Genomic DNA, 27,622 nt, shown 5'->3' with positions numbered 1-27,622 from the left:
CCTTCATTACCAGGTGAATAACTGATAGAAAAAGGGAGCACTACACAAAGGAGCCAGCTACTGGGGTAGCAGAGTACATAGCGGGTGGCTAGGCAGTAGTTTGAAGCACTCTTATGAGCACTTGCCAATCCACATGCAGATAGTGAAGTCAAATCGCATGCAGAGTAAAAACACTATGACTGTTAAAATATAATCACTAAATTGTCAAAGTATTTGTAACAAAGTTATCGAATTTATTGCCCTCCAGGAAATTTGTCACACTCAATTTTTTCTCAGGACCAAGACCTGGCTGAAACTGAAGTAGAAAGCTTGGGAATATTTAGGAAGTCATCGAATGTATGCCTGAAAGACAGATTAGATGCCAAAGGAGGAGCAGGAGGAGAGTTTATTACAGTCAAAAAAATGTTGTCTCTACTGAGGTCATATTTGCATGAGACAGTGAAGTTATATGTATGCATATTACAGTTCTAGGTAAAATCAAGTTAATTGTTGAACATTTTTACCTGCCATTCAATTACGCCCTGACATTTTTAGAGTCATTCGAAGAAAGTCTACTGTCACAAAGAGAGGTCCTGACATTGGGATCATGGGTAACTTTGTACACCTTTAGCAGACCATAACACAACATAATGAGCAATTAGTAATACTGTCGCAATTCTGAGAAAATCGCAAGAGCTGTTTTATGCACCTATTGTGTGGCTTACGTACCTGTGTGTAGGTGCCAGGCATTTAAGTTCATGGTGGTTATATTGTTTGCATTCGAGCATTGTAAGATGAGCATGTGTGAGGTGACAGTTCACTCCTGCTGAAACTTAATTTTCATAGTAGGAGTGTAAATTATGTGATATTAACAAAAATTGCATCTACACTATTTGTTCTTGCTACATTAGCAACGTCTCACCACTACACAGGTTAACTGCCAGATGGGGCCAGAGTCTGTGTTTGCAGCTTGAAGTATTGATGTGCAAAGTAGTTCCGGGTACCTTACCAGATTGGAAGTATAAGGGATTTTGTAAATCATGACAGAAAAGCTCTATGCATTTCATTGTTTACTTTTCGACAGTTTTTTTTTTTTTTTTAATTGTATTACCTCTCAAAGGTCATAAATTAAATTAAATGACCAGTGATGAAAAAAATAAAGGTTAAAAATTAAGTCTGAGTGGGAATCGAACCATTGCCTCGAACATGTTTGTCAGAAGAAGCTCGAACGCTAAACACTTAACCACCATGAACTCCAAAGTCCAGCATCTACACACAGATACATACGCCACGTAACAGACGCGTAAAACTTCTCTTGTGATTTTCTTGGAAATGCCACTTCTTACCTCCACATTATACTGTTTTAATGGTCTACTACAGGTGTACAGAGTTTCAAGCAAATCTGTGATCCTAAAGTCGTGGCGTCCCCTTGTCAGTAGCAAGTAAACACCCATATCATGAAACGATAGTTGGAGGGGACTACTCTTCTGAGTAGAGACTGGGACATCCATGGATTTGCTGCAGAGGGTATAGACAGGCAGTCTTGTAATGTACTTATGAACCCATTTTCAAAAAATTATCTTCAGCAACTAATTTGACAGCTCACAAGCATTCGAAATATTTTAGACATTGTAGGTACAAACAGGCCTAACCATATCAATAGTGTCAGTATAGAGGTAGGGATCAGTGACCATGATATTATCACAGCGGTGATGATTACCACAATTAATAAATCCATCAAACAACACCGGGCGAGGATTTTTGTAAGAAAGAGCATGAAAGCAGTTGTTAGTATCCCACTTATACAATGAATGGACACCATTTAGTTCCAGTCTGATTAGTTTAGAGCAATTATGGGCAGAAGTAAAACAGGCTGTAAATAACACTCTGGAGAAGTCTGTGCCGGATAAGTGGATTACGGATAGAAAACATCCACTGTAGCTTAGTAATAATATTCAGGATATGGTAAGAAAGAAAAGACTGTTGCATTCTTGGTTCAAAAGAGAATGTGTAATGACGACAGGGATGAGTCAGTAGAGATTTGTGTGCCTGTAAAATGAACAATGCATGAAAGATATATCAGCTACCATTGTTAAAAGACTTTGCCGAGAACCCAAGGAAATTCTGGTCCTACATAAAATTGTCAATTGGCTGAAAGGCTCTATCTAGTCATTATTTGACCAGTTTGGTGTGACAGTAGAAGATAGTAAATGGAAAGCTGAAATTTTAAATTTTGTGTAAGAAATCTTTCATACATGATCATACAAACATACCATTGTTTGACCATCTTACAGAACCCCATATGGAAGACATAGAAACAGGCCTCGAGAAACCGGTGCCAGAATTGACAAGCAAGAATTGACAACCAATATGCTGCCAGGTCTAGGTGGAATCCCAAAGAGTACTCTAGGGCACTGGTATCTTGCTTAGCTTGCATTTATCGCGAATCTCTTGTCCATGGCAATATCAGTAGCGACTGGGAAAAAGTGTGGGTGACTCTAATATATAAGTAGGATACAAGAAAGGACCCACAAAATTACAGACCAATATTCTTAACATTGATTTGCTGTTGAATTCTGAAGTATATTATATGCTGAAATATACTCGATTACTTTGATGGAGACAATCTTATGCCCACAAATCAGTATGGATTAAGAAAGCATTGCTTCTGCTTAGCTGAGCTTGCCCTTTTCTCACATATCATCTTGCTAACCACAAATGAAAGGTAACAGGCAGATTCCATATTACTTGATCTTCAAAACACATTTCACATGGTACCCCACTGCAGACTGGTAACAAAGGTACATGAACAGGTTCCCAGATAAGCGAGTAGCTTGAAGATAGAACCCAGTGTGTTGTCCTCACCTGCAAGTGTTCATCAGAATGAAGAGTATCATCACTGATGGACAGGATGAGAAGCAATCTGCGGCTTTTAGCTGATGATGCTGTGGTGTATGGAATGGTGTTTTTGTTGAGTGACTGTTAGGTGATACAAGATAACTAAGACAAAATGTCTAGTTGATCTGATGAATGGCAGCTAGCTTTAAATGTAGAAAAATGTAAGTTAATACAATGAGTAGGAAAAACAACACTATAATGTTCAAATATAGCAATTGTAGTGTGGTGCTTGATGCAGCCACTTCAATTACGTATCTAGGCCTAACATTGCAAAGCGATAAGAAATGGAACAAGCATATAATGAGTGTAGCAGCGGAGGGGATCTGTAGACTTCAGTTTATTGGGAGACTTTTTGGGAAGTGTGGTTCATCTGTAAAGGAAACAACATATACAACACTATTGTGACCGATTCTTGAGTACCGATCAAGAGTTTGGAATCTCCACCAGGATAGATTAAACAAAGACAACGGAGCATTTCAGAGGCAAGCTGTTACATTTGTTACCAGTAGGATTGAACCATGCACAAGTAGGATGATACAAAGAGGTCATCAAATTCTAGTTTGGTGAATAATTTGGAATTATAACAGGAAGGTACTTTGGGAACTTAAAGGAGAATCCCAAGAGGGAAGGGAAAATTCTTTTCAAGGAACACTACTGAGAAAAAGTGGAGGAATGGTTTTTGAAGATGATTGGTGAACAATTATACTGCCACCACCTTACATTTCACAGAAGCACCATGAAGATAAGAGAAATTAGGGCTCACATGGAGGCATACAGTCAGTCATTTCTACCTCGGACTATTGTCTACAAGTGGTGCAAGGTATCTTCAGCCAACATATGATGGCTTTCAGACTATGTACATAGACGGAGATGATTTTTTTCTATGGCTCAGCAAAAGAAAGCAGCCTGCAGGCCTACACCCTTTACACTGAAAAATATCAGTTTGTTGAAAAACAAATCATTATGCTATTACAGCAAATCTTCAATTTTGTTATGGTCAGAAGCTCACTGGCACCCAAAATAGTAAATAGTGGACAGCCTCAGTCATTTTGCACACCTGAGGTGATGGAGTGGGCATCACATTTAGTGGACAAAAATCTTGGTTCACTGTGTGGTGATCAGCAGCAACAAAACACAGAATACATCAATCATTCCCTTCTCTGAGTGGTACATACTAAACAAATTCTATGTCTAGACAGATTTCAGAGCAAAGATTTAATCTGAATCCAACACGAAATGTTTCCAATTCCATCTACAGAGCAGTAAGTCGTATGATTTGTCTCAAGAGGCCACACATAGCTACAAGTGCAAGGATTATGGCAGCAGATGCTAATGTGATTTCACTCTATGCCACAAAAGCCCCGAGAGTGGACTAACGTAACAGGCTAGAAGGATGCAATGTCATTGCAGACTGATGAAATCAAATAGTGGTCACATCACAAAAAAGGTTAACCCATTCTCTAAACAACACAAAAAAAGGAACCACACAAGATGACTGGCCATAAAATGTACCAAATGCAACCCTGTTGACTTCAAGACTTAAGTAAGGTACTTAAAAGTGACAACCACTTAAAAGGCATTACATCTTTTAGTCTTAAAATAATATCACAGGAACTAGAGAAAATCATCCCACATTTAAAGAAAATAAAGCTTCACACACACTGAAACTGTGTGAAAGTTGCTGAAAAATGTTTGGCTAACTAAAGAGCTGAAGATATCTGGTAATTTATTCTTCCTCCTTTCTTGATAAAATTACTTATTGTTTCTGAAATATCCTCCAAAAGTTAACAAACATAATTGCTCATATTAATGTTACTCACTGGCTCTTCACTGATTTCAGTTTCATCATGACTGATTTCAGTTTCTTCATAGGCAGGACTTTCATGTTCTTCTGGAACATTCTCCTGTAAGAAAAATATAATTGAACACAAATTACAAAGAACAAACTGTAAACAAAGCATACACTACAAGAAAGTAGGCAAAAAAGTTCTAGATCTATGGATGGGGAATTCTAGCCTGTATTCGAAGGAGAATTTCATTTGTTGTTCTATATGGCTGAAGCTTCAACAAATTTAACATTCTTGGATGGAAACTGACAATTAAGCCAGTCTTAATTGCTCTATACAAGCATGATTTGGTTGGTAGGGGACTTAAGTTTTCTCTCTTTTTTTCCTCTACAAACTTGATGCTTTTTTATAAGCTGCCTTTAGATACACGACAGAAAAATGGCATTTTATCGGAAATTCTGATCAAAATGGAAAGACACTCTTGTTCACCACTCATTCCATAAATTTATTTCACCCAGTAAACTATTTTTAGAGCATTGTTTGTACATGTGACATAATTACAGTAGTTATCAAATGCGAATATGGGATCAATACAATCGAAGCAAATAATAACATAAATACTTTAGTAGCAAAGGAGATTACTCATAGAAAAGCAGAAACTTTGAATTGACAAAACACACACACACACACACACACACACACACACACACACAGAGAGAGAGAGAGAGAGAGAGAGAGAGAGAGAACTAGCCAGCTTTCAGAATAAATCCTTTCTTGGGCAAGAGAACATGCCCACACCCACACCTGCAACCCCCCCCCCCCTCTCCATACACACAAACACTTCTGTGCTCCAGAAGTACAATGCCAGGATTGCAGTTCGGCAGGTGGACTGGGGTGAGGTTGGTTGCGGTTGATGGGGGAGGGGGGGGGGGGGGGGTGAGAGGCAGCAGGCAGCAGAGGATTTGGAGAGAGTAACGAGCAGCATGGAGGGAGACAGCCAGTTTGCTGGTTAGGAATGTGGGAGGGAGGTGTGGGAAGTGCACAAGCTATGTATGTGATGCATGGGTTTCCCAACAGTGGAGAGCAGTGCAGGATGAGGGTGCTGTGATAACGTGAATTTATGTGTGTGTGTGTGTGGGGAGGGGGGTTATGTCCACTCCTGCTCACAACTCAATTCTTCCCATTTTCTGTGAGTGGTCTGCTTTACTCCAAAATTATTTGTACTCTACCACAACCTTTCTACTATAGATGATAACATAAAGTTATATAGATAATACAAAAAATATGATTAACGATATTTGTTAAATCAGTTTCACTTATTATGGTGTTTCAGAAATTCAGAGACAGAATAGAAGCAGTGATTAAGCAAGAATTGTTTCACCTTACTTTAAATGTATTCCATGAGAGTACGCATTTTCAGTATGAATACATATTGTTATGTAACGTAACTCTAATAAGATATACTAGTCTTATCCATTAATTTGTACTTCGACCTGCAAAATGTTGTTAGCATCATGGAAAACCAAGTTCAATGCATACAAATTATCACAATACAGCATTAAATGTCTCTTTTCTTGAACAGTCATTAGTACATTTGTAAAATGGCAAAGGATATAAAAGTTGATCAGCAAATGAATTAGCTATTTGGAAAAGCTGCAGCTTGTTGAAAATAGAAAATTTTCGGTTTGTAATGCAACATACTAGATAACAGATTTTTTAAAATACACACACCAGTAAAAGTTTTGCATCACCCCGGTTCCTGCAACTCTTGAAGATAGACATTGACTGTTGATACTGTATCACAGACACTACCTGATCCTCCTTCATAAAATTCCTACATAATTCCCCAATGCTGTCAGTCACCTGAGCCAAACCTGCACTAGGCTTCACAATGCTGGTGACTTGGTACTCACTCCCCAACACTTCCTGCAACTGCTGGCCCACACATGTACCGTGCGAACTACCTAGCAGCAGAACCTTCTTCTTTCTGTTAGACTTTGCAACTGACTTAGGCTTCCTGACTGCTGATAACCTGTTGCTTCAATATTGCATGTGACCTGTAGATCTAAATGGCTGGAGAGAGACTAGCATCAAAGAATACATCTTTTGAGTTATATTTGTGAAATGTTGGAGAGAATTTGTGGGCTACATAGCTACACAGGCCATGAGACACTGAGTGCAATTCCACTTCTAGTCAGTCATCATTGGGAATCATTCTTACCAGGAGCCCTCAGTGCTAGTCCACCTATGAGAGGCGTGAAATGTTATAAAATACGAGGCTGCACAGCTTCAACTAACAGACATGTTTCCTGTGTTTTGGGCTATGTCAAATTTACTACTGCTTTCAGTGATAGAAACACTCACTCAAGTTTTGGACTCATCTTTTGAAGGTCATTAGGCAGTCTTATAGTCATTCAGACATGGTATATTCTTGATATGTGAAATTTGAATTTCTATTTAGTTTGATTATATAGCAGCAGGATTTATTTATTAGCATTTCATTATGTTTATGTACGTAAACTTAAGGTGAATCGGGAAGCATTTACATGCCTACTATGTGAATTAAGGATAGATATTCTGCAAATGTTCTAAACTGGTACACTTAATTACCTATCAATTCAATTCTGGGAATTCCTCATGCAGTTCTCGTCAGTACACGTAAATTTACACCAGGGTCTATTAGTTTCACTTATTTAGCTTGCTGATTAAATAGCATATGTTAATGCTTACTCCCAGATTTTCCACATTTTCTTCAAATGAAACTTCATACTCTTTAATTAAGTAACCATTAAATAACCATTAATTAAGTAACCATTAAATTTTGCAAATGTCAACTACAGTAGAGCTCTGTCGTAAGGCTGTGTGACCTGCCCCTCAAGAAACCAAACATAAGTGAGGCTTATTCAAATGGGGTTGCATATTTGCCCAACTCCCTGTGGAGAATGGCAGAAGAGAATTTCCTTAATGATTTGCTTTCAGTTTAAACAAAGAAAATTTAAAAGATTCCACTTGAATGTCTGGATTTAGATCATATGCTGTCTGCAACTAGTCAGAATACAGAGAAGCCATAGCCTCTACAATAACAGAGGAGTGGGGTATTCACACTGGGTCATCACTTGAATGCCTCCTTTCCGTTCAGTCATATCTTTGTTTACAGTGGAATACTTACAGCAAAATTATACTATTTTTTTGAAGCTCACTTATGGTAGATATAAACTGTTGTCCAGAAAAATTGAAAATATTGAAATAGGTAATACCATTCTTTTAATATTACCATGACTAAAGTCATATTATCCAATTGTATTATTCTTGAAATATCAAGTTACCTAAGATCACTAGCTATTAATTTTGCTACTATGACCGGTTTTAACAGATCTACTCTGTCAAAATCTGATCTTTTAACATTAGTTGGTTGCAAATTCATCGACCTCCGTTATTGGGTGGAGAACTGTAGGGCCCCCCTAGACAGGTCAGGCGTGCACTACACACCGGAAGCAGCTACTAGGGTAGCAGAGTACGTGTGGCGTGCACACGGGGGTTTTTTAGGTTAGAGGGACCCCCCCTTGGGCGAAACGATAAAATACCTGACGGCTTACCAGAGAGAACATTATCATCGTTGATAAAGAACGTCCGTCCTCAGAGACCAAAAACAGGAAAAGTTAACGTAATATTGGTAAACTGCAGGAGTATCCAGGGCAAGGTTCCTGAATTAGTATCTCTTATTGAAGGAAATAGTGCGCATATAGTATTAGGAACGGAAAGTTGGTTAAAACCGGAAGTGAACAGTAACGAAATCCTAGACACAGAATGGAATATATACCGCAAGGATAGGATAAACGCCAATGGTGGAGGAGTATTTATAGCAGTAAAGAATTCAATAATATCCAGTGAAGTTATTAGCGAATGCGAATGTGAAATAATCTGGGTTAAGTTAAGTATCAAAGGTGGGTCAGATATGATAGTCGGATGCTTCTATAGGCCACCTGCATCAGCAACCGTAGTAGTTGAGCGCCTCAGAGAGAACCTGCAGAACGTCGTGAAGAAGTTTCGTGATCATACTATTGTAATAGGGGGAGACTTCAATCTACCAGGTATAGAATGGGATAGTCACACAATCAGAACTGGAGCCAGGGACAGAGACTCTTGTGACATTATCCTGACTGCCTTGTCCGAGAATTACTTCGAGCAGATAGTTAGAGAACCAACTCGTGAAGCTAACGTTTTAGACCTCATAGCAACAAATAGACCGGAACTTTTCGACTCCGTGAATGTAGAAGAGGGTATCAGTGATCATAAGTCAGTGGTTGCATCAATGACTACAAGTGTAATAAGAAATGCCAAGAAAGGAAGGAAAATCTATTTGCTTAACAAGAGTGATAGGGCACAAATCGCAGAATATCTGAGTGACCACCATCAAACGTTCATTTCTGAGGAAGAGGATGTGGAACAAAAATGGAAAAAATTCAGAAACATCGTCCAGTACGCCTTAGATAAGTTCGTACCGACTAAGGTCCAAAGCGAGGGGAAAGATCCACCGTGGTATAACAATCATGTACGAAAGGTACTACGGAAACAAAGAAAGCTTCACCATAGGTTTAAGAGTAGTCGAATCATAGCTGATAAGGAAAAGCTGAACGAAGCGAAAAAGAGCGTAAAGAGAGCAATGAGAGAAGCATTCAACGAATTCGAACATAAAACATTGGCAAACAATCTAAACAAGAACCCTAAAAAGTTTTGGTCATATGTAAAATCGGTAAGCGGATCTAAATCCCCTATTCAGTCACTCGTTGACCACGATGGCACCGAAACAGAGGACGACCGAAGAAAGGCAGAAATACTGAATTCAGTGTTCCGAAACTGTTTCACTGCGGAAAATCGTAACACGGTCCCTGACTTCAGCCGTCGCACGGACGCCAAAATGGAAAATATTGAAATAAACGATATCGGAATTGAAAAACAACTGCTATCACTTAGTAGCGGAAAAGCATCCGGACCAGACGAGATACCCTTAAGATTCTACAGTGATTATGCTAAAGAACTTGCCCCCTTTCTATCAGCAATTTATCGTAGATCTCTGGAAGAACGTAAAGTACCTAGCGACTGGAAGAGAGCACAGGTCGTTCCCATTTTCAAGAAGGGTCATAAATCAGATGCGAATAATTATAGGCCTATTTCACTTACGTCAATCTGTTGTAGAATAATGGAACATGTTTTGTGTTCTCGTATTATGACGTTCTTAGATAATACAAATCTCCTTCATCATAACCAACATGGATTCCGCAAACAGAGATCATGTGAAACCCAGCTCGCCCTATTTGTCCAAGAAATTCACAGTGCCGTAGACACTGGAGAGCAGATTGATGCCGTATTCCTGGACTTCAGGAAGGCATTTGATACAGTTCCGCACTTACGTTTAGTGAAAAAAATACGAGCTTACGGAATATCGGACCAGGTTTGTGATTGGATTCAGGATTTCCTAGAAGAAAGAACACAACATGTCATTCTTAACGGTTCAAAATCTGCAGATGTAGAGGTAATTTCGGGAGTACCGCAAGGAAGCGTGATAGGACCTTTATTGTTTACAATATACATAAATGACTTAGTTGACAACATCGGTAGCTCCGTGAGGCTATTTGCAGATGACACGGTTGTCTACAAGAAAGTAGCAACATCAGAAGACTCGTACGTACTCCAGGAAGACCTGCAGAGGATTAATGAATGGTGCGACAGCTGGCAGCTTTCCCTAAACGTAGATAAATGTAATATAATGCGCATACATAGGGGCAGAAATCCATTCCAGTACGATTATGCCATAGGTGGTAAATCATTGGAAGCGGTAACGACCGTAAAATACTTAGGAGTTACTATCCGGAGCGATCTGAAGTGGAATGATCACATAAAACAAATAGTGGGAAAAGCAGGCGCCAGGTTGAGATTCATAGGAAGAATTCTAAGAAAATGTGACTCATCGACGAAAGAAGTAGCTTACAAAACGCTTGTTCGTCCGATTCTTGAGTATTGCTCATCAGTATGGGACCCTTACCAGGTTGGATTAATAGAAGAGATAGACATGATCCAGCGAAAAGCAGCGCGATTCGTCATGGGGACATTTAGTCAGCGCGAGAGCGTTACGGAGATGCTGAACAAGCTCCAGTGGCGGACACTTCAAGAAAGGCGTTACGCAATACGGAGAGGTTTATTATCGAAATTACGAGAGAGCACATTCCGGGAAGAGATGGGCAACATATTACTACCGCCCACATATATCTCGCGTAATGATCACAACGAAAAGATCCGAGAAATTAGAGCAAATACGGAGACTTACAAGCAGTCGTTCTTCCCACGCACAATTCGTGAATGGAACAGGGAAGGGGGGATCAGATAGTGGTACAATAAGTACCCTCCGCCACACACCGTAAGGTGGCTCGCGGAGTATAGATGTAGATGTAGATGTAGTTGCACATACTTGTTACAATACTGAAAGGCACATATTAATGTTGCATCAAACAAAACATGGTAGGAAACATCAGCTTATCACACATAAAGTAATGTACAATTAAAACATACAACAGGTTACTGATGTCACAGCATACACTAATTGCTTGACACCATGACAAGCTGATGTTTCCTGTCACATTTTATTTGAGGCAATATCACTATGAGTCTTTCAGTATTGTAACAAACATTTACAACTATTAGTGTTACAAGATTTGATGATGGGAGTGTAGATCTGTCGAAACCGGTTATAGTAATAAAAAGAATTGCTTGCCATCTTTGCTAACTTGATTCTTGAATAATACAACTTTCAGGTGTCGTCGTCCCCCCCCCCCCCCCCCGCCCCCCTCCACAGCTGACACAATATCAAAATTATATTATCCAACTGTCCTCTGGGAACTACACACACAATAGATGTAATGGAGATGGCTTTATTGGAACCAAAGTGAGAGGTGATACTCATGTAATTATCATTTCTGAATAAAAATACACTGACGCAGATTCGTTTATATAAAGGAAGTCATATTCTTATTGCTACTCAACATTACATTTGGAATTAATAATTGCAAGCCCTAATATAAACATGAGTGTAGAAAATAAATTATAAATGGTGCCTACGTAACAGATAGTTTGATGTAACAGACTGCAGTAAATGTTAAGCATATGATTGAATGGGATGTCTCAAAGGTCAGTCATTTATGTAACAGACTGCAGTAAATGTTAAAGCATGAGATTGAATGGGATGTCACAAAGGTCAGTGATTTCACAAAATAACCTGTGTTTCTTTCGGTCTATGGTTCACAGAGTCACACTTTGTATTTCTCATGAAAACTTCCATTGAAAGTTACATCTTTCCCAGATTCTTGTGGCACCTGGAGGATGGGTGAATAACACTTCTTTCATATCCGAATTCCTGCACTGTTCATATTCAGTAGTATGTAGTCACTTTAAATGGCCTTTTCAATATACAGTTCCACTGCCTGTTTTTGAATAGCATTTCTCACATATTTTATACACTGAGAATTCTTTCACTGAAGTAATTTCACATCACACTTCTCTTAGGTTTCATTATGACTGTGTTTCATGCACATGAGTGGTTGATGTGTGCGGACCACCTCCGACACCGATTAAGTGTGTAGGACTTTAAAGATTGCACTTAAAGACAGGTTTTAAAAACTGTTTTGGGTTCTAACTGTCACCTGAAAGTCACTTGTTGGATATTTACAGTTTCCACATCTCTAAACTCTTCTTTGTTACAGGGAAGTGTACTAACCCCGCCTCCCAAACCTCACAGCGCACACACCTGAGACGATTTGTCAACAACAGCTGTCATTCCTCTGCGGTTCAAAACAAACCTGTTAGCTACAACTTCCCTTGACTGCCCAAACCTGCCTCCCAAACCTCACAGCGCACACACCTGAGACGATTTGTCAACAACAGCTGTCATTCCTCTGCGGTTCAAAACAAACCTGTTAGCTACAACTTCCCTTGACTGCCCAAGATTGTCTATAGCCATACTCTGTAAACCACTGAGGAGGATACTCCCTACTGTACTTGTTATTAGGGCATTTTCTCATTCCATTCAAGTATGGACCATGGGACAAATAATTACTTGAATGCCTCTGTGCACACTGTAATTTGTCTAAGCTTGTCCTTGCAGTCCCTCCATCAGAGATATGTACAGGACGGAAGTACGCTACTATCATTACCTGTTTCCATTTTTGAAGTATTTTTATATTCAAGTTCTGAAATTTACTAAACAGACTTCCTTGGGATAGTGTACATATATTTCCAAGCATTTGGCATATCAGGTGGTTCAGCATCTCTGTGATGCTCACCAATGGTTAAAAAAATATGTGACCATTTGTTCTGCCCAACCCTGTGTACATCCAACAACCCCTGTAAGTCCTACTTCATGCGGGTCTCACACACTTTAACAACATTTGAAGATGGATTATATGACAGTTTTGTAAGCAACCTCCCTTGTTGACTGCATTGCCCCAGCATACTACTAATGAACAGAAGTCTGACATCTGCTTCATCTGAGCCTGTGTGTTCTTTCATATTCCCACAAATTGTTACATCCAATTCCATATGTGACTCACGGATATTTTAATTATGGGAACCCCATATTTTTTTGTGAATACAAAAATTTTACATTTCTTAACACTGCAGCCATTACCTGATTCAATTTGTGAAGTTTCTAATGTTCAAGTACTAAAAATTTACATTTGGTACAAAATGTGTCTCAACACTACTGGAACCAGAAGTGAAACCAAATGGAAGGTCCCTTACAGCCCTAATATGTACTTTGAAGCTGGTAACTAATTTTCCCATGCTTTACAAGATAATACCTTTTACTGCCAATAGCTGATAGGGTCAGGAGATAAAGAATGAATATCAGAACGGCTTTATATACAGGTATTACATGCAATTTCCTCCTTCATTCGTCAAACCAAGGATTTGTTAACAGCCGATCTCCAGTCCTAACATATTTCTGCCTTCTTTTTTATTTCTGTGTAAAAGTTACAATCAATATCTTTTGTTATTTGATCTGTACTTCAGTCATTGCCTTCCTGTAGTTGTTCTACCTTTGACAGAAGCCTGATATATTGTTTTTAGGAGTTCTTCATATGTCAACACATGGCCACTAATCTGAACTCTTCTTTCTACAATAGCCTTCCATAAACTCCTTTTCCCTCCCACTCTTAACCATTTAGCAGATCACCACATTACCAAGAAGTGCCTTTAATATTGTATCTCAAAAGAATTCAGTCTTTTTCTTTCCCCAGTCATCATAGCCCAGGTCTCACAGTCATACAATGCCACCACATTCAACGTGTATGGTTCCATAAACCTTTTCCTGATTTGTAGGTTGTTACTTTCAGAGGTTATTAACCCTGTGTTTTAATACATGCAGGTACTGACTGTCCTTTCAGCTCATACCATAATGACTGAGATAATTAATCTGCCAGGAAGTTTCATATCAGCGCACACTCCGCTGCAGAGAGAAAATCTCATTCTGGACTGAGATAATTGTTTCTAATAGTGTAGTCACCTCCCCATACCCTCTGCAGACAGACTTCCTGCCTGTCTACTGAGCTCGCTAGTACCCGTTCACTATGGTCCATTATCTACAATGATGTCATTGTTGGATATTTCGTCATTTTATTTAATATTTAAGATAAAACTGCATCACCTGCACAGGTAAACTCGTGTGACAATGGGTATTTTAATCCAAGTCAGTGAACACAAAAAATTATGTCCACTGTACTCCTTGTAAGGTTCATTACTACTACTCTAATGAGCCAAAACAAGTGATTAACAGTATTCTGGTCTGGGTTTGGAAAGCAATACAGTAGTAATTCTCTGTAGCAGGCATTGCTAAGTTCCTCCAGGTACATGGCACAAGATGTCCATGCACAAGTTATCCAATTCCCATCAATTACAGGCCGGTGGTTTGTGATCATGGAGCTTGCGGGTGATAGTGTGATTCATTCTGATCATGTGACACATTTACACTGATACACAGTATAATCTCAAAGATCCTTGATCCGTAGTGATAATAATCGATGATGTCTTGGGTCAAAATGGGAACACAGAGGGTTCGTTCGGCACACAGCCCCACCTTTGACAGTGTACAGTAAACAGTAAGCTCCAAACCACATGTGCCTACACCAGCACCATTCTCTGTTGTCAGATCTTCCACAGCTCGCCTCCTTATGAAGTGGACAAACCTCTGTACATTTACTGTAATCAGTCATAGACATCTTAGATGTTCTTGCCTACTCGTGGCTTCACCTTCATTCATTTACTGTCCAGTGATGCTCACAACAGCAGCACATGAACAGCTAACTAGCTTCACCATTTCCAAGATGTTCTTTTCAGGGTGCTCGGCCATCAATATGTGCTCTTTGTTGAAGACACTGATGTCAGAATAGTTTCTCATTTGCCTCTCCTATGCTTATATACTTTCCTTACCATGTCACTTACTCACAGCACCTCCATTCACCACTATTTCATGGTGGACAGCAGTCACAATGTCTTGGCTCATCTGTGTGTCCACTGTTTTCTATTGTAACCACTACTATTTGTAATCCGAAATAACGGACCCATTTTGATCCTGTTTCCAGTCCAATAAAAATTGGCCTGAAGAAGCACACTCTCTGTGATATAAGATATGATCACTTGTTCACCAGAGAGTCTGCAAGGTGTTTGGTTGTGAATATGAGCACATTCATTGTTTGGAGCTCTGTCAACAGTATGATTTGGCAACTGTAGAAAACATCACAAGCCAAGATCTCTAAAAAGCATTTTATTAAATAACAAGTTTCAACATAGCTATTTTGTAACTATCAGATTTGCAAGAGGATGAGCAGAAACTGACAGAAAAATATTTTACAATCATGATATCATAACTCAATAAATTGTCTTTTAACATAATCTATGGAATTCTAACATACCTTAACTTAATGCTTTAAAATATTACAACATATTGCCCCTCAGAGTTGCAAGTTGCTTCACACTGTGTATACACTTTCCAGTATCATAAAGATCACTACAAATTGCTCTTCAAAAGTAAAATTACTATAAACATATGTTTGCATAAGACTTGCTCTGGCATTTGGGGTCAGACTGGATCTGTCTGGATGGTATGTCTTATGGTACGCACCCAATGCCTATATAATGTGCCAGGAAGTCATTAATAACTCACCATATTGCGGAGATGCTGAGTCGCGATAGACACAACTAAAAGATTCACACAATTATAGCTTTTGGGCTAGGACAACTGAAACCACACTGCAACGTGGTTACAGTTGTTTGAGACTGCAGACGTGTGTGCAAGTTGCATTAGTGTGAGTGTGTGTGTGCATGTGTGTCTACTGCTGACAAAGTCCTTAATGGTCGAAAGCTATAATTGTGTATCTTTTTGTTGTGCCTATCGCAACTCAACATCTCCACTATATGGTGAGTGGCAACTTTCCTTTCTAATATTTTTACATTCCATCCTGGATTTTCCATTGCTTGATACATGTGTATGTTGTTGTTGTTGTGGTCTTCAGTCCTGAGACTGGTTTGATGCAGCTCTCCATGCTACTCTATCCTGTGCAAGCTTCTTCATCTCCCAGTACCTACTGCAACCTACATCCTTCTGCTTAGTGTATTCATCTCTTGGTCTCCCCCTACGATTTTTACCCTCCACGCTGCCTTCCAATACTAAATTGGTGATCCCTTGATGCCTCAGAACATGTCCTACCAACCGTTACCTTCTTCTGGTCAAGTTGTGCCACAAACTCCTCTTCTCCCCAATCCTATTCAGTACCTCCTCATTAGTTATGTGATCTACCAATCTAATCTTCAGCATTCTTCTGTAGCACCATATTTCGAAAGCTTCTATTCTCTTCTTGTCCAAACTATTTACCGTGTATGCAGATTTACATGTGTATGCAGATTAAAAAAAAAAAAAACATTTGTTATTAATACATGGGTCATTCCATGTCAATTCAACCAATTTGAGAAAATGTTCCAGCTGACAGTCTCAGATTTGGCTGCAATTTAGCACACCAATGCTGCCAAGTGTGGAACACTCATGTACAAAATTTTAAGTTCCCCTGCCAATTAGTTCCATTATTGTTGTTGTTATTGTGGTCTTCACTCCAGAGACTGATTTGATGCAACTCTCCATGCTACTCTATCCTGTGCAAGCATCTTCATCTCCCAGTACCTACTGCAACCTACATCCTTCTGAATCTGTTCAGCGTATTCATCTCTTGGTCTCCCTCTACGATTTTTACCCTCCGCACTGCCCTCCAATACTAAATTGGTGATCCCTTGATGCCTCAGAATATGTACTACCAACCAGTCCCTTCTTCTAGTCAAGTTGTGCCACAAGCTCCTCTTCTCCCCAATCCTATTCAATGCCTCCTCATTAGTTACGTAATCTACCCATCTAACCTTCAGCATTCTTCTGTAGCACCACATTTCGAAAGCTTCTATTCTCTTCTTGTCCAAACTGGTTATCGTCCATGTTTCACTTCCATACATGGCTACACTCCATACAAATACTTTCAGAAACGACTTCCTGACACTTAAATCTATACTCGATGTTAACAAATTTCTCTTCTTCAGAAACGATTTCCTTGCCATTGCCAGTCTACATTTTATATCCTCTCTACTTCGACCATCATCAGTTATTTTACTCCCTAAATAGCAAAACTCCTTTACTACTTTAAGTGTCTCATTTTCTAATCTATCAGTTTTTCCATTCGTCTGTACAGAATTCACGTTAGTATTTTGCATCCGTGAGTTATTAAACTGATAGTTCGGTAATTTTCACATCTGTCAACACCTGCTTTCTTTGGGATTGGAATTATTATATTCTTCTTGAAGTCTGTGGGTATTTCGCCTGTCTCATACATCTTGCTCACCAGATGGTAGAGTTTTGTCATGACTGGCTCTCCCAAGGCCATCAGTAGTTCTAATGGAATGTTGTCTACTCCCGTGGCCTAGTTTCGACTCAGGTCTTTCAGTGCTCTGTCAAACTCTTCACGCAGTATCTTATCTCCCATTTCATCTTCATCTACATCCTCTTCCATTTCCATAATATTGTCCTCAAGTACATCGCCCTTGTATAAACCCTCTACATACTCCTTCCACCTTTCTGCCTTCCCTTCTTTGCTTAGAACTGGGTTGCCATCTGAGCTCTTTATATTCATACAAGTGGTTCTCTTCTCTCCAAAGGTCTCTTTAATTTTCCTGTAGGCAGTATCTATCTTACCCCTAGTGAGACAAGCCTCTACATCCTTACATTTGTCCTCTAGCCATCCCTGCTTAGCCATTTTGCCCTTCCTGTCGATCTCGTTTTTGAGTCGTTTGTATTCCTTTTTGCCTGCTTCATTTACTGCATTTTTATATTTTCTCCTTTCATCAATTAAATTCAATATTTCTTCTGTTACCCAAGGACTTCTATTAGACCTCATCTTCTTACCTACTTGATCCTCTGCTGCCTTCACTTCTTCATCCCTCAGAGCTACCCATTCTTCTTCTACTGTATTTCTTTCCCCCATTCCTATCAATTGTTCCCTTATGCTCTCCCTGAAACTCTCTACAACCTCTGGTTCTTTCAGTTTATCCAGGTCCCATCTCCTTAAATTCCCAACTTTTTGCAGTTTCTTCAGTTTCAATCTGCAGTTCATAACCAATAGATTGTGGTCAGAATCCACATCTGCCCCTGGAAATGTCTTACAACTTAAAACCTGGTTCCTAAATCTCTGTCTTACCATTATATAATCTATCTGATACCTCTTAGTATCTCCAGGATTCTTCCAGGTATACAACCTTCTTTTATGATTCTTGAACCAAGTGTTAGCTATGATTAAGTTACGCTCTGTGCAAAATTCTACAAGGTGGCTTCCTCTTTCATTTCTTCCCCCCAATACATATTCATCTACTATGTTTCCTTCTCTCCCTTTTCCTACTGACGAATTCCAGTCACCCATGACTATTAAATTTTCGTCTCCCTTCACTACCTGAATAATTTCTTTTATCTCGTCATACATTTCATCAATTTCTTCATCATCTGCAGAGCTAGTTGGCATATAAACTTGTACTACTGTAGTAGGCATGGGCTTTGTGTCTGTCTTGGCCACAATAATGCGTTCACTATGCTGTTTGTAGTAGCTAACCCGCACTCCTACTTTTTTTATTCATTATTAAACCTACTCCTGCATTACCCCTATTTGATTTTGTATTTATAACCCTGTAATCACCTGACCAAAAGTCTTGTTCCTCCTGCCACCGAACTTCACTAATTCCCACTATATCTAACTTTAACCTATCCATTTCCCTTTTTAAATTTTCTAACCTACCTGCCCGATTAAGGGATCTGACATTCCACGCTCCGATCCGTAGAATGGCAGTTTTCTTTCTCCTGATAGCCATTATTATGGCTACTGAAAGAAGGTGGCGTGACCAGGAAATTGCAACCCGCATCTGGCAATCTCTCTTCAGACCCAACTTCAGGTCTTAGTTAACTTTGGAACTATTCTGCAAAGTCCAGTGAAATTTTTACAACCCAGTAACATCCACTTAGAGAACACACTCTATGAATCAAAACATCAACAATATATTTCTGAGGGAAAATAAATATGTTAAAAGGTAATTGTAGGTGCCCTCTATGCCAAATATAATTCACTCAAAAAGGGTATAATTTTTTTTGGTGGTGGTGGTAAGCTTAATGTGGCCTAAACACACACAGAACTCATGTTGCCCATATAAGTCACACAGAGTTACATGCACACGAAAATACAAAAAATTTGATAAATTACCGGAAAAACATGGATTTTCTAAGTGTGGTAGCACAAAAGGGACAAGTGATATCCAAGCCAAATTTCAAACACTAAATAAGTAGACCATAATATAATATGTGGCAAAATTTCAACTTGTTATTGCAAGGCATTTGTGTACAAAAAAAGTTGACAGAGATGTATTTGGTTACGTTTCTTTTAAAATGATTTAGAAAGTGATAGTGATGATGCAGACAGCTTGTTTCAGATAAAGCTGCAGCAATTGTTGGGACCCATTAGGCAACAGAAATGAGTCATTGTTAGGCAGGAACAACAAAGGAAACAAGCAACAATTACAGGTTACTCATGTTTTTAAGATTCTAGTTCAGACTGGTCAGTACTGTTGTGGAAAGTCAGTATGGAGGCAGAAGAGTGTACTAGTACTGCTTTTGTTCATCCAAGTTGCAGTATTGGTAGACCACAAGCATCTGAATGTCATAAAACAACATATGGAACAAAATGTGGCATTCACTTTGTACTGTATGATCTGGATGAATCGGACCAAGATTTGTTGCTATGGAGTTCCGGGATACACCCTGTGGGCACAAGAAGTACAGTTCCAGGAAACTTTAGTGTTTTTTATCATCATATGAAAGTGTTTCTGGATAAGTATTCTTTCCTACAAAGAAATTGTTTTGAGCCATTTAGGATTCATGAGAAGACAGTGAAGTGTAGCCTCAGAGAAATTTGATATAAAATCAGTATTGAAAGTGAATCAGTGCATGGGACTTAACATGAAACCAGGTCAAAAGTTATGTTCCAGGTGTGTTACACTGCTAAAAAATGAAGAATATTCTGGTAATTTACATGACAGTGATGAAGAGTATCAGCCACCTACAACCACAGCGGATGAACAATTATATACTTCAGTGACTGCTCTTGGTTTGTCCCCCATGAAGACACACAAATTTGGGAAAAAGAGACAGGCACAGCTGTGGTAGAAGAAAACTACAAGAAGCTCAAATGGAATTAAAACACAAAATAGCTGACACACTAATGGTGGAAGAGGAAGAACTATCTGCTCCAAAGGAACAGAAATCATGCCAGAAATGCTCTGATTTGGACAAAATTGTGCATGATTTGAAAGAAAAATGTGCCATATCCACATGTCAGAAAAAAGTAGCTTGCACCTTCCAGCTGGTCTATTGACTACACTGCAAAGGAATTCAATGTTTCTACGTATATGGTAAAGCAAGCTAGGAAAATAAAAGCAACCCAAGGAGTGCTTCCACAACTTCAGCTGGCTCAGGGTAAGCAATTGAGTTCAGAAATAAAAGTGCTAGTGTCGGAGTTTTATGAAAATAATGTACAAATGCAAAAAAGACTGTTGCTATGCAACATATCAGAACTATATGTAGAATTCAAGGAAAAGTATTCCAATACCAAAGTAGGTTTCTCATCTTTTTTCAATCTTCGGCCAAAATGGGTTGTGCCTGTAAGTGCAAGGGGCACACACAATGTTTGTGTATGTGAGACCCATCAAAATGCTACGCTGATGTTTACTGCTATAAAGGATTCTGGTCTGGATTACAAAGGTGCAATGAAGCTGCAAGTGTGTGACATCAGTTCCTACCAGTGCATGATACCCAGGTGTGAAAAGTGTCCTGGTAAGGCAAATTCTGCAGAACACCTGAATAACAAACTGTATGGTGAACTCCTTATGGATGACGATGAACTAGTTTCTTATAAACTATGGACACACATGGATCGCACAAGTCTTGAAACAAAGCAAAGTACAGTGGAAGATTTTGTTGAAATGTATTGTCAAAAAATGGACAAACTGGCCACACATAGCTTCACAGCAACAGTACAATTGGCTTATCTCCAGTTTTGTAAAGATAATTTGAAACAAAATGAAATTGTAGTAATACTAGACTTTTCTGAAAATTATGCATTTATAGTTCAAGATGCCATCCAAGGATATAATTGGGACAACAGTCAAGCAACTCTCCAGCCATTTGTGATTTACTATGTCTGTGTCTGTCATGAACCTGTGCATTTTTAGTGACTGTTTAATTCATGATGCCATTGCAGTTCATGCCCACATTTGCACTGTCATGGCATATGTGAAAAACAAGCTGCCTCACATACATTTTGTGAAATACTTCAGTGATGGGGCAGCTAGTCAGTGCAAAAACTGTAAAAATCTCAAAAATTTATGCATGCATTACCATGATTTCAGATTCACGCAGAATGGAATTTTTTCGCAACAAGTCATGGTAAAAATGTATGTGATGGCACTGGTGCTACCATTAAGTGCATGGCATCACAAGCTAGTCTGCAGCACCCTACAGAAGGTCACATTCTAACACATCTTCAATTATTTACCTGGGTGCAGAAAAAATATCTCTGGCATACAATCATTCTATGTTTCGAAAGATGAGGTGAAATCAGTCAAAGAGTTGCTAAAAAGCAGACTAGAACACGTTAAAACTGTTGCAGGCACAAGGAGCCATCATCACTTCTCTCCAGCGGACTCTGACAATGTGCAGATGAGCAGACTGTCCGGTTATAACTATAGGTTCATGCACAACATGTGTCTTCACATGTGTGTCTGACTCAGGATTCAGAAGCAAAAGCAGCAACATACAACCAGGTTGCTATGTTACTGCTGTTTATGATGACAAATGGTACTTAGGATGTGTTTCAGAGTGCTGTGAGGCAGAAGGTGATGTATTTGTGAACTTCATGGCACCAGCAAGATCATTTCATTGGCCACGTTTGGCAGACAGGTGTTGGATTCCTTTTGAACATATTCTTATGGCATTTCCAGTTCCAACCACAGTGTCAGGAAGACAGTCCAATTTGTCACTCAATGTACAGAGTACAGTAGCTGAAGTGTGGGAGAACTTCTGTTCGAAGCACAATCAACTGGTTTTTAGTAGTTAAGGTGCAGTAAACATTAATGATAGGTTGTGTTAATCTGTCTGTATGTTGTTGCCTAGTAATTAAACAGTTGTGGGAGAGGATAAGAATAGGCAGAACAGTTTACGATGTGTTTTTACAAAATTGTGTTGTGGAACAATGGTCACATCACCAAATACATCTGTCAACTTCCATTGTACACAAATGTCTTGCAATAACATGCTGAAATTTTGAGATATATATCATTAAGGTCTACTTATGCAGTGTGTGAAATTTGGCTTGGATACCACTTGTCCCTTTTGTAACACCACACTTAGAAAATCCATGTTTTTCCAGTAATTTTGCAAATTTTTGTATTTTCGTGTGCATGTAACTCTGTGTGACTGATATGGGCAACATGAGTTCTGTGTGTGTTTAGGCCACATTAAGCTTACCACAAAAAAATTTATACCCTTTTTGAGTGAATTATATTTGGCATAGAGGGCACCTAAAATATGTACCTTTTAATGTATTACATTTTTTTAATCACATTTTGGAATTTTTTATTTTCCCTCAGAAATATGTTGGTGTTTTGATTCATGGAGTGTGTTCTCAAAACGGATGTTACTCGGTTATAAAAATTTCACTGGACTGTGTGAAATAGTTCCAAAGTTATTAAGATCTGAAGTTCGGTCTGAAGATAGACTGCCAGATGCGGCCTGCAATTTCAGGGTCACACCACCTTCTTTCACAAGTCATAAATCTGGAACTAATTGGCAGGGAAAACTAATACTTTGTACACGAGTGTTCCACATTTGGTAGAATTAGTGTACTGAATTTCAGTCAAATCTGAGACTATGAGCTGGAGCCCCTGGTTGAACTGACATGGAATGACCCACATGAATCTACAGGAGAGAGAGTAAGAAATGAAAATGAAATAAAGATTTTGGTGCACAAACTAATAACTAAATACAGACGAACAAACACAGAACTGGATTTGCTATTACATGATTTTATGGACTACTGTGGAAAAATGAAATTTGTTTTATAATCTAATAATTGTTCGCAGCTTGTGGTCTCGCGATAGCATTCTCCCTTCCTGAGCACAGGTTTCCTGGTTCGATTGCCGGCGGGGTCAGGGATTTTCAACTGCCCCAAGATGACTGTCTTCATCATCATCATCATTCATCCCCATTATGGTCGGAGGAAAGCAACGGCTTCATTAGGAACTTGCCTAGTACGGCGCAGTGTGGGTCTCCCACATCATTCCCCTACTCTCTGTCAAGAAGCATGGGACTTCATTTCCAATCTAATAGTTAACACGCATTACGGTCTGTGTAGCTAGATGCTGCATAACAAGTGTACACACTACCTTTAATCCATGTAAGGGCTGAACAGTTTTGTACTGCAGCTACTTCTCTCACCATAGCTCTTTTAGCAATATTAGCAAAGCTTTTACGTATTTATCGACATAAGTGAACTACGTTATTTATTAACACTTTTTCATCTGGGCGTACTCTCTGATAACGTATATTTCCGCAATAATTATACATTTCAGCAGGTGCCAAGAATACACATCAGTTGTAATATACTACAGTATCAGTATGACTTGACTGTACAGTGCCAAGCAGCCTGGGTGATTCAGCTATTGATTAGTATTGTCAGGCACCTTCCATCACGTCTGCTCATAAACGAGGTTTAGTTTCGCGTTCTGCCATCAGCAATTGTAAAACAAGCAGGTAATACTCAGTTTGTAAATCCAATGAATGTACTCTAAGTTATAATAAAAATCACATTATAATCTTAGATTGAATATAATAGAGGGAAACATTCCACGTGGGAAAAATATATCTAAAAACACAGATGATGTGACTTACCGAACGAAAGTGCTGGCAGGTCGATAGACACACAAACACAAACATACACACAAAATTCAAGCTTTCGCAACAAACTGTTGCCTCATCAGGAAAGAGGGAAGGAGAGGGAAAGACGAAAGGATGTGGGTTTTAAGGGAGAGGGTAAGGAGTCATTCCAATCCCAGGAGCGGAAAGACTTACCTTAGGGGGAAAAAAGGACAGGTATACACTCGCACACACTCACATATCCATCCGCACATACACAGACACAAGCAGACATTTGTCTGCTTGTGTCTGTGTATGTGCGGATGGATATGTGAGTGTGTGCGAGTGTATACCTGTCCTTTTTTCCCCCTAAGGTAAGTCTTTCCTCTCCTGGGATTGGAATGACTCCTTACCCTCTCCCTTAAAACCCACATCCTTTCGTCTTTCCCTCTCCTTCCCTCTTTCATGATGAGGCAACAGTTTGTTGCGAAAGCTTGAATTTTGTGTGTATGTTTGTTTGTGTGTCTATCGTCCTGCCAGCACTTTCGTTTGGTAAGTCACATCATCTGTGTTTTTAGATACATTGTAATCTTAAATTTTTAAAACTAATATGAGTAAATAGACAAACTCACCGTCAAGCAAAGTTTACGTCTGGCTTTGACGGCAGAAAACTCGTTGATCATATCTTCATAATTCAGACAGTTATTAGTTAGATCAGCTTCGGTGTGTAGAATGGATAAGGCGTTCAGTTTCTCCTCAGACAATGTAGAACATAGCTACGATTTCAGTCTTTTAAGAACCGAAAAGAAGTGTTCTGCTGAACATTTTGTAAGTGCCATACATAGAAATATTCTAAGAGCACTGTCAACATTCGGAAACACGGACTGTAACCTCTCTTTTCGTAAAAATTTACTCATTTCGACTGTTATATCACTAATCGCAGAAGATTTCAAAAGTTCCGCAAAATGTACACATTCACTAGGGAAGGAAGTCTCTGAATCTGTTTCATATGATGCTTGGAATTTTGCTGCACGTTCAGCAATATTGTTAGATGAACTATTCTTAAGGTTACTGAAAACTGTGAAGCAGTCCAACAGTGCCCTATAACTTTCCTTCCTCATCACTAATTCGGAGTACAAACTGTCGAGTACTGAGAGAAATGTTTCGACTCTAAATTTTTCCCTTCCAGTCAGAAAAACTTCTTCAGAGTCTGCTTCTTCATCACCATGAAGCTTGCGTTTTCATGATTTTTTATAGGTGCATTCATGGTCTGTATCAATTACAATTTATATGGATTTATTTTCATAATAGTCCAACATGCCATGAATTGATGCAAAAAATCCTACTTGTGATTCATATAATTCATGCACTATTTTAGTAGGTATCAATATTTACACAATTTCAGATTTACACCATTAAATCTCTGGAGTATGTCCTTCCAAACTGTCATCATGAATACTGTTTCTAGTCTGCTGAGCTGATTCAATAAAGCTGAAGCCTCATTTCACACAAGTGGTTTTTCAAACATATTATTGCCAATATGTATGAGGGCACTGATAATGCCCTCCCAATTTTCATATAGACACACATGCTCCCACTCTCGCTGACAGATGTGTTTTTGATAACTTTTTACTGTTTTGCTTCATGGTTTCATGAAAGAAACATGTTTATCACAACAAGTTTATCCCAACTATCTGTGGAAGCAGAGAAAAAATTAAAAAGGTTTTGCACTACACTGAAAAATGAACATGCTTCCTGACAACAGCTTGCAGTACTGGTGCTGAATGAATTCAAAGAATGTGCTGCGGAAGGCACATAATGCGCTTTCAGATTTCGTTGTTTAATGCGTGCCTGCAAACCATTGTAGGTTCCTGACATCTAGCTTGCGTTGTCATTTGACTGGCCTCTACAGTCAGTAATATCAATGAAATTTGTAGACAGGACTTTCAGTACGGCCTCAGCTAAGTTTTCGTACTTGTGTCCCAGGTTTGGTAAAAATGGAAGGAAATGTTCAAGAGGTTCACCATTCTCATTTACATATCTTAATATGAAAGATAATTGATCAATATGTGAAATACCCACAGTAGAATTTACTATTATAGAGAAATATTTCGCCTGTTTTGTATCACTTATGATAATTCTTTTTATTCGTTCAGAAAAAAGCTCTATTATTTCATCACAGATTGTTGAAGAAAGATAACTTGTATGTCCCTGCCCTGGAATTTCATATCATTCAATGTGCTCTGTGAGGAAAAGGTCAAACTCGGCTGTAAGTTCAAGAGACATTATAAATTGACCATTATCTATTGAACGGAATGTTTCAGCATGTCCAGTAGGGGAAATCCACAACTTGTTAGCTTCTTCACTACTGCAAACACCCTTTTCAACACACTGTACATTTTTTCTTCTGTTTCAGCTTATGACTCGAAATGGTTATCTACTGTTCCAAGTCACCAACTCAGTATCTAAAATATCGTAGTGAGAGGAAGGACTGAATAAAAATGGGAAGGCAACAACTAAAACTCCATTTGTGAAGCTGCTAGAGGATAAGGTGCCTCCAAGTAGTATTGTAGACCTTCTCAATGTCAAAAAATATACCTAGAAGGTGATGTCGGCATAGGAAAGCCTGTTGTATAGCCACCTCCAGTAGGACCATGATATCAAATGTGGGGTGGTACTTCCTGAACGCACACTGAAAGCGACTAAGAGGGTACCTGAATTCTAAGACTGTGACAAGGTGGCAGTTGACCATCCACTCCAAGATCTTTCCCACACAGCTAGTGAGGGCAAAACTACAGTAACTACTCGGGGCTGTGCGGTTTTTCGTGTTTTAAGAAAAGAATTAAAATTGCCTCATGCCACGTGTCAGGAAACTGACCCGACGCCCAAACAATATTAAAAAGTGCACCTTCTGAGGTGCTGCAGTGTACTACAATGGATTCTGTTATGGCCAGGGGACGTGTCACAAGCTGCAGACAATGCAAAATCCAGCTCCCCCATCGAAAATGGGCAGTTGTAATCTTCATCAATGGTGGACCAGAAGTCCATTCTATGCCCCTCAGCAACCACTCTATGGCACTGGAAACCTGAATCCTGACTGGCAATTACAGTAACTACGGCAAAACAGGTTGCCACGGTCTGGGCAATGTTCCGTGGAATGGTTTGGAGCGTGCCGTTCCCCATTACAGCAGTCGTGGGGCACCTCCCTCCACCCACACAAATTCTCCTGATGGTCTACCAAACAACACAACTCTTTGTGGAATGATTAATGGTGTTCAGGAACTGTTGGCACAACCTCTTCTTGCTCTCTCTTCAGCGACACATTGCCCTAGCCACCCAAAAGGCTACCAAACCTTCAACCCACGTACAGCTGCACACCTAATCCTGATTGCAGAGCAGCATTTTGTCACTCCACAAAAAGACAAGTTGCCTC

At 39.3% G+C, this 27,622-nt stretch overlaps 1 protein-coding gene across 1 annotated transcript in view; it reads right to left on the bottom strand.

Moving 5' to 3' along the window:
• The window catches only part of LOC126210285 (uncharacterized), a 278,066-nt gene that overhangs the window by 229,101 nt on the left and 21,343 nt on the right, over nt 1-27,622 (bottom strand). The window contains exon 3 of the mRNA XM_049939481.1: nt 4,698-4,781. Within this exon, the coding sequence (XP_049795438.1) occupies nt 4,698-4,781 (84 nt within the window). The remainder of the gene's footprint in view (nt 1-4,697; nt 4,782-27,622) is intronic.

Source organism: Schistocerca nitens, chromosome 10 (assembly GCF_023898315.1).
Source record: "Schistocerca nitens isolate TAMUIC-IGC-003100 chromosome 10, iqSchNite1.1, whole genome shotgun sequence".
NCBI lineage: Eukaryota > Metazoa > Arthropoda > Insecta > Orthoptera > Acrididae > Schistocerca > Schistocerca nitens.
The sequence above is the reverse complement of the archived record's forward strand: the minus strand, read 5'-3'. Positions and strand labels throughout refer to the sequence as shown.